Consider the following 13,827-nt stretch of genomic DNA (forward strand, 5'->3'; position numbering starts at 1 on the left):
GCCTCCACCTCCCCTGTGATTTTACGCACTGCAGTCCAAAATCCTTCTCACCCAATGTGCTAAACCCAGTTACAAGGTGCAGACTTGCTTCCTCCACCTCCTTCCCAAATTCCTTTCCTCTTTTCCCTTATAAACAGTGGCAAACATAATACTTGCAAGTTTCTGCTAATGTTTCTGAAAGCCCGGTCACGCCAGAACCAATTCACGTCCTCATGACTGATTCCCTCTTGCTTCCAAAAGGCTGTCTGGGGGGCTAAATCATCTCATGATTGGCTCCCAGCAACAGGAACTGGGGCCCTGCAGATCTTCAGGAAGGCAAAAGAGCTCTTTTGTGTGATACTGCAAAGGCAGCAGCACCTAAGTGTGGCCTGCAAATACCCAAATACATGTACACATCACATTTGACCATCTGGACATCAGTTTTAAATCAGATATTCCGCAGTTTCTATTCTGTTTTTGAAAAACTGTTTTCAGTTATATAAACCATTATTTTCTCCTGTCCAGGCAAGTTTTGCTGCCTCTCAGTCAATATTTGTTCTCCAGTTTCAACATCTTTAGGAAGCATTAGAGAAAACCTGTTAATTATTTTCTAGGCATGTAACTAGAGCAGGATAGGAAAAGCATGATTGTTACCAAGAGAACTAATTCACCAATTTTTTCTCCTCCCAATTTTGAAAGAATAAAGGCAGAAGCCTGTAATTTGAAAAGTCTGTGTTCATTACTTTAAAAATTAAGCAAAAACATAATTTAAATATGGAGGCACCAATGTAGCATAAAAAACCACTTCATTAGTAGCTGATGTAGAGAATTAAACTAATTTATTCAGCCTGGCCTTTCCCAGAAATTTACTTCAGCCTTCTATTCCTTTCATATATTCATAAAAATATTAAACTTTTTACTGTTCTGTCCTTTACAATCTCTTTACATATGTAATGCAGTCTGTTTGAATTGTCTTCCTTTTCTGCTTTGTGTTGGAGCCTTTTTGCATAGACAGTATGTTTTTGTTCACTTTCTCAAACATCAGTTGCTCAGGGCTGTTCCAAGTCTGTTCTTCAGCCTTTGATTTCCTGGATAATATCAGACACTGAAAATTCCATTATGTTTAATATTAAGCTTCTATTTGGAGTAAAAAACATATTAAACACAGGGAACCAGAAAGGTGTATGTATATTAATTGTCCTGAAACTTTCAACGGTAGCTTTTCAATAAGTCAACATTTCCATTTTTAAACTGAGATTTTCAAGTTTGCTAATTCCTACAGAGACTGAAGAGAACCACCTATACCCTTCTGGTGGCTTTTAGAAATTTGCTCCAACCTCTGGCAATGGTGAGACCAATGATACATATGTATTTTTATAAAACTTCTACAAAACACTCACTAGTCTTTATATATGAATTCATCATACTTACAAGATCAAAATCAACATGGATTTTCTTTGCTCAGTGTCTCACACGACTGATAGCAATAAGATGGATTATAGCTTAATTTATAAGCTTTAAATCTATATATTTCCTTTAATACCAAAGAAAATATTATTTCTTTATTCTCTGTCAATTCAGGAATATTATAATTTCTCCTAAGTTTGTCCTGTTCAAAAACCTGTATACTGCTTTATATTGCCAGAGAGGTTCTTGCAGGATCAAATCTATTTCTATAATTTCTTTTCAATAACGTAATTATCTATGAAAATCCTATGGCAGAGGTTTTCAAAGGAGTTTACAATCACTCATCCAAATTAATCAAAACCTGTTGAGATTTGACCACCTCTGAAAATCTAGGTCAGTGTTCCTGTTATATAATACTGCTTGTTGTCAGCAGTTTTACAGAAAATAGACCAATCCAGGCTTCACTGAAACAAAAATGTACTTCTGCTAATAAATTTTAATAGAATTGGTTCTATATATGTGCAAGAGCTATTACAGTCTCTTAAATTAAACTAAATAAATCAGAAACATGTAATTTTGTATTAGCCATGGCACAGAATTTCTTTAATTGTGCACCTCCACTGATCTCTGCACTATTTGGCAACTCATACCTGGTGAAGAGACTTAGTAATTATAACTTCTAACTCATTCTCAAGTCTGGATCTCTACAATCTCTACAGCCCATAGGCAATGCCTAAGAAAACTCTTCTTTTGACCTGTTATAATTGGAAATTTGTGGTAGTGCAGCTACAGTGAAGTCACACCTGCATTTCACAGTCAGATTTCAGCAACGGCAATATTTTCCATTAGGAATAGAAAGAGAAAATACACAGAAAAATTCAGCTTTTCAGAGGAAATGGTGGGAAGAAAACTTTCATTGTAGGGGTTATTTTAGCTTTATTTAGAAAAGAAAAGAAGAAACAAGAGTCCAAATACTGCTTAAAACATTTTAAACCCTGCAACATTTAAGTTTTAAATATTAAAAGAACTAGAATTCTATTTGTGGCCATAAGAAAAAGTCTAGCTCTTAGGAGAAAGTTGGCTCAAAAGCTGCTAATAGGAAATGGAGCATCCATTTCCAGCCAGACTGCACATAGATTGAAAGACTTTTTGCTGTCTTCTTAAGGCTATTTATTTGTAGAATGCCATTCACAAACATTAAACTCTTAGAGGCAGATTTTGCAGATGAATGAGTGACTGCTGTGTGCACAGAGCAGTGGATACAAGTGTAGCCGCTGCCCTGTGAAACCAGACGCATATGCAACAGCAAATGGCATGATTTGAGCTAAGGAGCTCGGTGTACTTTGCAAGGGAGAACTGTGTACACTGTCACCATCACAACCATTCCCCTCAGTGGCAGTCCAGGTACAGAGGTCAAGGACAGAATGGAGTAGAAAAGATTGGCCTTTGCTCCATGCCAGCCTGTGTACTACCTGATTTTGTAATTGAATGACTCGACATTCTGTTTAGGGAGTAAATTTACACTGAACTCTTTACAAACAGTATTTACTAACAAACCTAGTTTGAAATGGTACCTTTACTTTCTTTAGCAAATCTTTCTGAGGATAGTGATTCTCAATTGAAATGTTCTTCTAGGCATATTACTAAAACGGAAACAACTTGAAACAAAGATGTCAAGTTTGCCAACAGGTTGGCCTGCAGAAGAGCTCTAAATTGAAGTGAGTCCAGCAAAGAGCCACGAAAAGATCATTGAGAAAAAAGAGAATCTGACAAAAAGAGAGGCTGAGAGAGCTGGAACTGTTCAGCCTGAAAAGATGGCTTGGGGGGATCTTATCAAGTGTATAAACAGCTGGCAGGAGGGAATGAAGAAGACAGAGTTGGACCCTTCTCAGTGGTGCTGAGTAACATTCTCAGTAATAAAAACTGATCAGGTAAGCTCATCAGGGAATAAATGTCAGAATGGCTGAAATTAAAAGGCTGCCGCCCTTTGCTCAGTCCATATGCTAAAATTCATGCCAAGCTATCAAAAAACCCATGCTTTTGGTCAAAGCTACAGTGCATCTGGCGAGCCAGGTTAATCCCTTCATGCTAAACTGGCCATTTACTTCAGGAAATTTCCCCTAGAGTCTATAACCTCTGTTGACTCAAAAGGAGGGCAATGAAGATGGTAGCCTTGAGGGGAAGCCGTGTGAGGAGCGGCTGAGGTCACTTGGTCTGTTCAGCCTGGAGAAGAGGAGACTGAGGGGAGATTTCATTGCAGTTGCAACTTCCTTGTAAGGCAAGAGGAAGGGCAAGATCTGATCTCTTCTCTGTGGTGACCAGTGACAGAACCCGAGGGAATGGCCTGAAGCTGTGTCAGGGGAGGTTTAGGTTGGATATCAGGAAAAGTTTCTTCACCCAGAGGGTGGCTGGGTGCTAGAACAGGCTCCCCATGGAAGTGGTCACAGCACCAAGCCTGACAGAGTTCCAGAAGTATTTGGACAATACTCTCAGGCACATGGTGTGACTCTTGGGGATGGTCCTGTGCAGGGCCAGGAGCTGGATTCGATGATCCTTGTGCGTCCTTTCCAATTCAGCATATTCTGTGATTCTGTTATTTCATGAAGTCCCAGAGCTAATCATTAGTAGTTTTAGGGGAACTAACAGCTATATGGAAAAAAAAAAAGCAGTTAGCTTACTATCTTCGGTGTTTACATTTTTAAGATTATTTTGTAAGAAAAGGGATAGAAAATTATTGTAAAAGAAACATACAAGTTGAAGATGTTTATAAAGGTCCCCAGAACATACAAGATTAGTGACACTAAAACAGTTCAGTGTCAAAACCTGGCTATTTTAGGGTCTCACAATAACTGTTGTAAAAACCTACAGAATCCATTCTCATAGCCTACTCACTTAGAAAAAAATCAATAATATTTCTGAATAATAATTTCTTGGATTATATCAGAGATATCAATCTCCAGTGTCCAGACAGTGACCACAAAATTATCCACATCAAAAGTCATACAGTTGAAACAAACACATTTGATCTGTGTTTCTTCAGAAAATCTTAACTGAATAAACCACATTAACTGCTATCAGTTTGGATTCAGAGATGAACACTGAAGTGAACTGGGAAACCTTATAAATGCCTTTGACATTTACGTGCTGCTTGAATCTATTTAAATAACCACGTCTGTCACTTATCCTTCTTAGGAGTTTCCATGTATCACAAGGGCTCAGGAATGGTCTACTACTAAGAACTACTCCATAAATAGTTCAATTTCTGTAGTAACTATGAACGTCAAAGGCAAATGACATCATATATATTAAAATCACAAAGCACAAATATTTCTGATATTTTCTAAAATTAAACCATTTGAAAAATAAGCACCCTGGTCATCATGTTTTTATATCAAACAATCTCATCATGCAAAAGAATCAAATCCAAATGCATAGTATTTTTGCACTTAAAAGTGCAGTGAAAATGACTGTGCAAGGTTAGTTTCCAATATTTAACCTCCATGCATATAATGGAACCTACATTAAAATGTATTTTAATAGGTGATTTCATTAAAATTCTGGGGGGAAAGACATCAGCAAAATCATGTTTTAAAGTGCCAGAAACATGAAATTACTTTTTGGTATAGTTTCTTAGAATAAACTTAAATACAAATGTACTTAGTTCTACTGAAGTGTTCAATAGTGTGGGAAATAAGGAGAGTAAAGGAGACAAAAGAGAAAACAAATGTCATATTCCAGCAGAGAAACTTTAAAATTCATTACAATGCTAGTGCTTCAAAATGTTTAAATGCCCTAATTTGCACAAGTCATTAAAATACTATTACGAGAAAAACAAAAAGGTGTCAATAAATAGGAAAACACAATATATTTTCCTAACTCTGAAATGTGGGATTCCATAAATATAAGGTACATTTATGTATCAATCTACATTTTAATTTCTATAAAATCACTTCAACTTTTATTATTCATGGTTAACCAGTATGAAGATAGAGTTCATGATGAAACACAACGTGACTAATATAGCAGTTGTTGAAAAAAAGCCAACTTACCTGTCTTCCAAACATAAACTATTTCATCAAGAACTTCTATTGGTTTCTGATACTTCTTTCCATGTCATTTCACACTTACAGAGCAAGAGTGCAATTTCAACAGTGAACATATAATAAGGAAAAAACCAAAAAGAATTATTTGATATATAAGAATGATTATGGGATAATCCAGCTACATCTGAAATATTTTGTGACAAAGAAAGATTGATCACCTCATGGTGGTACCTAATTAAAATATGATCTTTACTTGTTTTCTCAAAGTACAAATAGTGTAATTTATAAATATAGTGTATTTTTTGTAAAAACAGAGGGGCATGAGGGAGATTTTGTGGAACCATGATAAGCATTTTATATGATCTTGCACACAGAAAAAATGATAATAAAATGATAATAAAATTGTTAGTTTACAAAGATGTAAACCCACCAATCTTCCTGCCCCCAAAGAAAATGGTATAACCTGATCAGGTTGCCTATTTTTTCTTATTCTCCCTCTGGAGAGTGACAGACCACTCTATTTCATTGGATTAATATGATGACAATATAAAGAATTAATGCTTGTAAAATTGGTTTCTCACATGTGATAGAGAGGAATGTGTAAATATTAAATAGAAGACAATTTTCTATAATGTTTTAACCAGGCATGAGACAGATCCTCTATAAACCCCTCCTACTTCAAAGAAACTACTATGCAGAATGTTCCAAAGTCAGTAAACAAACATGACCAAACAAATAATGCAAAAAAAAGTCACTATTCCTTCACATGATTTCATCGAAGCTCTGCAACATCCTCTTTTTTAAAGCACAGCATTAGAAGTAATGAGCTAGAAATTAGAAATATGATAAGAAGTAATTTAACTTGATGTGCAATTACGTATAAAATTCTTTTCAAGGCTCTATTGCTTTTATACATATTGATCAAATCATGAAACTATTAAAAGACTGAGATATATGTGCATTTCTTCTACTGTTTTCTTGTGAACCCTACGTGTGTGCAATGGTGGGAACATCCTGCTGTGCTGCCACAATTTAGTATTGCCAGGTCACCCGTGGAGAAGATGCTGTAAACTTACACACTCACCAGTGTCCTATGCTGTCCTCCACACTGCTGGGGAGAAACAACTCAGTCAGAGAAAAGGAACCAGGAAAAAAGATGTTTATGCTGTGCTGATTTTCATATGCATTTTTAACTCTGTATGGCAACTGCAGTCCAGTAAAAATTAGTGTCATACCTGGTGTTTCATATCATGGTCAGAGGGAAAACTAGTGTAGTGAGTTAGCTACACACCAATCAGTGACCTGTTCTTTGTGCACGAGAGTATCTGTGTTAGTTGCCCATATTGATTCTTATAGATCTGTTGATAAAAACGAATGTTGACACACTGTGGCTTCTGGAAGACAGATGAAGTTGTACTTTGGCAATTATTCTTTACAAATTAAGAATTGCCAAAGGGTGTATGTTTCTTTCTTCTTACATCAAGAATCTCTTTCTGCTTCTAAGCAATGTGGATGCCACAAACAGAAATAAGATTAGTTGTATTGCAATCTTCCTATTGTGCTGAAATTCAGATCTGTTTCAATGAACACAGATAATTTGCTGTTATAGTTGGCATTCAGTTTAAACTCAGCCTTCTCACTCAAATAGCCTTGGGGTGTTTGCTCCTAAAATTCAACAGTTTCCATCATTCCTTTTCAATTCATGTGAGTAATGTTGAACTTCTGATGGTAGGAAACTTTAAAGATGCATAACCATGTATATTTAAGAGCAGAGTCATGATTCTCTCTTTGCCAAATATCTGTCAGTTATTATAATTTTTCTGCTATTTAAGACAGCAGAAATATCAATTTTTTTCTGAAGAAGGCATAGAACCTGACTGGATAGTTATGCTTATAGAATAAAAAATTTTACTGTCTCCTCAACTCAGAATTTAATCAATTTTCTGATTTTGTTTTTTCTTTTAGCTATCTATTTTAGAAAAAAAATATATAACCAAGTCATGTCTGGCTGTGGTGAGTCAAATTCTAATTCTTTTATTCCATCTTCACCTAGCACTTGAGCAAGCTCGGACTTTTGTAGGTTCTTTAGTTTTGTGAGGTCTTTAGGATTTCACCCATTTTATGCATGTATAGCTTAATAATTATTTACTTTCAGTAATCCAATTTCTATCACCTATTCCCTATTTCAAGTAAAACTAAATTTCACAATTTAAAAGATTTCTCCACAACATTCTATTTTCCTGCCCTTAAGTAACTCTCACAAATACACGTGTGTACGTCTGTGCACGTGTCTAATGTGGGATGAGCATCTAGCTCATAATAACTTTTAATGGGAACTTTTGTGTGCATAGTACAATATATATGCTGTGAATGAAGGAGATAACATGCAGGTATACATATCTACACGTCAAACAATTTTATAAGGTCTAAGAATTAATTGGTTAGTTTAAAATGCTAAAATGATTCCCTGAGGATTTATGAGCTAAGAATGCTCAGGGGTTTAGTGTCCTGACATCTCTTTAATTAGCAGTCTCCAAGATCTCACACTAAGAAGATGCTAAGCCAGTGCCTTCTGTCATATCTCAAGAGTTTCAGAAGGCTTGAAAGCCACAGAGGAAGGTGAATGTATTATGTCTGTGAGCTATACAATATGTACAAAGTACATTTTTCTTACTAGTAACAAGTTAGGACTTCTTCCTACCACTCCTGCTTTGATGGTGATGAATTTCTAAAAGAAATCCTAAGAAAAATCCAGCAAAAATGGGTGAGGTAAATAAAGATGCTGTTGAAAAATACCTGGAGAACAATCCTCAGTTTGCCAAGGAGTATTTTGACCGAAAAATGAGGGCAGAAGTGCTGGGAAGTATCTTTAAAGTGAACCCTGGAGATGTGAAGGAAGGAGTCAGCTTCAAAGACATGTCTCGTCTGGAGGAAAGTAACATAATTTTTGAGTTGATAACAGAAATCCAAGATGAAGCAGGTGTTATGGAAAAGATAGTGCACAAGGCCCTGCAGAGGCTGGCACAGCTGCTGGCAGCTGATCGGTGTAGTATGTTTCTTTGTCGTTCCCGAAATGGTATTCCAGAGGTAGCCACCAGGCTTTTGGATGTCACTCCAACTTCCAGCTATGAGGAAAATTTGGTAAAACCAGAAAATGAGACTGTTTTTCCTCTGGACATCGGGATAGCGGGATGGACTGCTCATACCAAGAAGTTTTTTAATGTACCTGATGTGACAAAGGTAAGTGACTTCTCCTGGGGAATGGGTTTCTGTGCATTTGCTTATGCAGTTTCCTACCCAGGTAAAAAGTCATTCTTTCAAAACATCTCAGAGACAAAATTCAGACCAATAACATGAGAAAAGCATCAGCAGATTGCATAAAATCCAGTAGAACCACATCATGTAGCCTTGTGAGGTATTTCCAGTATCCTCATAGTTGTTGTAATGTCAATGACTATAATAAAGGAGAAGAATATTAGATAAATAGAGACCAGTAAATATTTGTGTCTCTGTTGAACAAGGCAGGCTTCTATTCTGTTTTCCAATATGGGCTTGCAAGTGCTCTCCCTTATCATTCTGTGCTGCCATACATCTATCTCTGAATACACCTAATTTGCAGCTTTTGTAATGAAGATGCATCCTTATAAGTAGGTGACTGAGGACAGATGAAGATGATGCCAACATATATGTTCAGGTTCAAGTCAGTGTTTGATTTTAAATGGATCCAATCAAGTAGGTCTAGATCCAGGGCTTTTGTTCAGAACCATCTATAGAAGAAGATTAATGAGTCTGATCTGTTCTGATATTTTTGAAGTTCATATTAAATTTGCACAGAATCACCTTCTGTACTTAAGAGGCTGATAAAGGTTATTATAAATGTTAATTAAAATTATGAGTGACCTAACAAAAATTAAACATGCATGAATGACATCTGCTTTAGAAACTACTCTGAAATATATGGGGAAACATAAATATGCTTGGATTGTTGAAGACTTCTTTAAAAATAGCTAACCTTATATCATCAGATGGTGACATTTTAGTCTTATGTGGAAAAGCTGAGCATAATCAAATGGTGCTAAGATAATTCTCAAGATGACAGTCTGGATTCTCAGTATTTCCTATAGAGTCAATTAAAAATTCCAGGCCGTTTCAGAGATAGAAATTACCTCAATGTCCTAAGCTCATTGTAAATAATAAAAATATTTATAATTGCCATTATCTATGCTTTCCAAGAGGTAAATGAAAAAATAATACATTTTATAAGGCTTATAGTTATAAAGGGCTATTTTTAAAGCTCAGAAACAAATTAAAACATATATATATGTGAAAAGAACATTCTAATATATAGTAAACTACCTCAGATGTAAATAGGAATCACAGGAGCAAACAGAAGAATGACTGATTTGATAAAACAAATCAGTTGATTTTCAACTGACCACTAACGTTTTCTTCAATGACTGCTGTTCTGACAAGAAGAGTCTGACTTACTGCCTCTTACCACCACGTGGGGGGATTGGAGGATAATCCTTCTAAATTCATAAGACTGATTACCTGAGAAAAGATCAGGAGGATCAAGAAAGATGTGCCTCTTATCAGACACTCCACTGCTTCTCAACATCAGTATGCGAGAGGCGCCCAGAACAGGGCTGCCCAAATATTTCTGTGTTTGTAGTAGGATTTGTTCAAAATTTTGTGAGAAATGTCATTTGAATATGCTTAAATGAGAGAAATTTTCTGTCCATCTAATCCTACTAGGTATTTTGCACTCATAAATTAATTCATATCAGCTTGATATCTGTCCAGTTATTATTCAGTCATTCTAAGGTAATTTTTAGTTAGGCACCCATTTACTCTCTTAGGATTACTGAGGTCTATGCCATTAAGCACACACTTAAAAATGCAATTAAACCACAGTCTCTTTAATCTACATTTGGTAACTAAATGTCATATAAATATTTACATTTTATAAGTTAAGTACAAAACTCCCAGAGACTTCTCTGGGACCAAGGTTTGATATTTAAAAACAACCCCAAAGACGTCAAAATTTTCATGATTTCCATTCTATGTGTACAAAATGTTCCTGTCCAAGTCCACACTCCTCACACAGGCAAAGCTCCTACTAATGTCACCAGAATCTTTACCTCCATAGGGAATCCAGAACTGCAGCTTGAGTCAGTAACATTTAAGGAATATGATTAGTCCATGGCAGCAGAAATAGGCAGCCACTGAAGCCTTTATCATGTTTTGAAAGGATGATCATTTTTCAGTTCACTTCATACGCACTTCAATCAAACTAGATTATCTGCTAGATACTAGATTACTCAAGTTCTGAACAAAAAATTACAAACAGAATTAAGCCAGAGAGGAATTTTGCCCCTACTGCCTTGTCAGAATACAAAATGCACAATGACTACTTCTAGATGGCTATAGTACTTCAAAAATGTTGTGTCTAGCCACTTTCTACTGTTGACACATTCCATATCCAAACAGCATAGTGCTTTTTAAATCTTAAGTACATAACAACAGTGACAAACCCACGGTGTGACATTTTCATTCTTTAGTCATCATGCCTTTATAACAAAAATAAATGTAATAAAAGATCAGAACAGCAATAAATCATTGGGAGAAAAAATAAATGACTCCACTTTTAGTGCCTGGTAACCAGTTCTTTAGGGATTATCTCCTTCTTCAACCTGGAAAGGTACCAATAAACGTGAGGAAGCTCCTCATCCTGACTAATGCTTCAGAAAAGAAAAGCAGAGGAAAAGATACAGACCTTCTGTAATTCAATTAGCAGGCAGAACAGTCTCTCCCCACAAGATTATGGACCTGTTGACTGTGAGAGCTAATAGTGTTTAATCCAGGATTTAATAGTTGTGAGAAATAGAAGGCCAGGCAGGACCCTTACCCTAACAATTTGTCTCACATTATTCCCAGGGTCTAGCAGAGTATGTGACTCAAATATTACAAAGGAAAATAATAGGTTGCATAAAAATTTGGTATGTCCATTACAATTCTTTAAATAGTAACTGATAACACAGGCAACATTATAAAGGACAGTAAAATTACTTTACATTTTTTAGTAAGGCATTATTTCCAAATAAAACTAAGAAATAGTTCAACAAGGAGTATGTCTTCTGGGGAATGAAAATCTCACATTCTCATCTTGTAAGAACCAATAATAAATACTATATATTTGCTTTAATCCATAGTCTATTTAAATTATTACACTATTCCTTTCAATTCAGAGGTATCTGAAGACAAGGATTTAACTGAGGGTTGGAAACTCAAGAAAAAATATTCCTGGCTTTAGTAGAATATAAAATTATAAAAATGGTGAAAAAAAATGCTTCTAAAGAAGTGAAAGCTTTTGGATTAGAACTATAAATGGACTGAAATGTTCTGATGCTGAAATAAGACGATGCCTCATTTTTAGAGGTCCTGTACAAACCTCAGTGAAGTGAAGAAACAAGAGGTCACGGAGACATTCCAATTCAGATTAAGCAGTCAGACCAGTGATCTTTGTGTCACTTAATTTAAACACTGGAAATCTATGATACAAACCAACTTAAATACATCTTCAAGTTGCAAGTACTTGTATCATCCCCTTGCAAGCTGATCCAGCTTCAGACTGCAGCTTTACTTCTCTTAATTGCAAGAGTGGGAGAGACTTTAATTCCAGGCCTGTCTGAAGCAACAGGAGTTTCAGACTGATGTGAATGTGCTGGGCCCCAGACTCCAGGCTGTGCCTGAAATGAGGTGGCCTTTCACCTTGGAAGAATGTGCATCGTGAATGTTAATTTCCACTCCTCTGTCTTATCATCTTGATAATAAAAATCAGATTGTCAGAAATTCACACTCAACACAGTAAATATTAACTGGAAAAATGTAAACATGTTCCTATCTGTTATAAAGACAAAGGTTCGGTCAGTTTACCAGAAAATATTTTAACACGGAAACAAATTTCTATTAATCCTGCCTTTCAGAAGGAAACACCAAACAATTCTTCCCTTGACTTAGTGTTAAAAGAGGAAAGCTCCCAAAATTGAAGAAAAAATGCATGTTAAAAATTAAAAGGAAAATCTCCCTTTTAACCTAGTTTTCTTAGTTTATGTGAAAAAATACTTAAAGCAATACAATACAAATCCAATTTAAAAAAGTTCCAAAATAGCCACTACATATGGCAAGTAACAAGCAGGCATTTCACTGACAAAACTGAAAAGTTCAACCCCCAAGTGCTGTTAAATATATATTAATTTCTACTTGATTAAGTTTCACAACCCTAGTGATCTTGAAGATAACAAAGTCAATTTGTTCCGTAATGCTAGTAAGTTACATCTCAAAATGCAATTTACATCCCTGACAATACATGGTTTTTGGAGTGTGGTCTAAGGAATGGCCAACTCATTTAACTAATTGGGTTTGGTCTTGAATCAGATTGATGACATTTTGTAGCTAATGGTAGGTATTCTTCATTTTCTATATTCATACTCAATTACATCATTATGAAACAAAAACATTCATGAGTTGAAATTAGGCTAAGCAGAAGTATGAGATGAAGCAATATAGCACACCAATACCACCTACTGAGTGTTTAAAATTTTGAGAAACCTGAACCAGTGGAAGACAAAAGAGTGGAAGAACAAAATATCAGGAAGAGAAGAAAATACTGCAGAGCTACCAGAAAGAAAACCAGAAACATGTAGAGATAATGCAAGGAAATACAGGAGGGTGACACCAGCTCCTCATGCCAAAGATTCTTGTGGTTCCCATTCCAGTAGTGCTCCACACTCCAAAGGATGATACGTTTTGACCAGTCTAAGCTCATCTATGCAACACAAACCTCCCGCCCAAAAGAAGCAAAATAGTCATAACTGCAAGGGGTCACAGTAAGCCCTTCTTCCTCTGTGCTTTACAAGGAGAAAGAGGTGGAGAAAAACAGGCATTTACTCTCTTGGCCCTATTACTTCACCTGCAGGACTAAGTCTTATCACTTCTGTTCCATTGGGTCACTTCAACCCCATGTGGCACTACAGGTTTGGGGAAGAGTGGCTGGAAGCTGCCCAATGGAAAAGAACTTGGGGGTGCTGGTTGACACCAGCTGAACACGAGCCAGTGTGAGCCCAGGTGGCCAAGAAGGACCAGGGCATCCTGACTTGGATCAGCAATAGTGTGACCAGCAGGACCATGGCAGAGATCATGTCCCTGTACTCAGCGCTGGTGAGGCTGCATCTTGAATCCTGTTTCAAGTTCTGGGCCCCTCACTACAAAAAACATACTGAGGTGCTGGAGCACCTCCAGAGAAGGGCAACAAAGTTGGAGAAGGATCTGGACCACAAGTCTAATGAGGAGCAGCTGAGGGAGATGGGGGTGTTTAGCCTGGAGAAAAGGAGGCTCA

The 13,827-nt window shown here is 36.4% G+C and overlaps 1 protein-coding gene across 2 annotated transcripts in view; it reads left to right on the forward strand.

The window, feature by feature from the left end:
* Positions 1-7,993: 7,993 nt before the first annotated feature.
* Positions 7,994-13,827, forward strand: part of PDE6C (phosphodiesterase 6C) — a 28,193-nt gene continuing 22,359 nt past the window's right edge. For both annotated transcript variants that reach the window (XM_032694873.1, XM_032694872.1), the window contains exon 1: positions 7,994-8,669. In XM_032694873.1, the coding sequence (XP_032550764.1) occupies positions 8,190-8,669 (480 nt within the window). In that variant the 5' untranslated portion in view covers positions 7,994-8,189. The remainder of the gene's footprint in view (positions 8,670-13,827) is intronic.

The sequence above is a fragment of the Chiroxiphia lanceolata genome, chromosome 8 (genome assembly GCF_009829145.1).
Source record: "Chiroxiphia lanceolata isolate bChiLan1 chromosome 8, bChiLan1.pri, whole genome shotgun sequence".
NCBI lineage: Eukaryota > Metazoa > Chordata > Aves > Passeriformes > Pipridae > Chiroxiphia > Chiroxiphia lanceolata.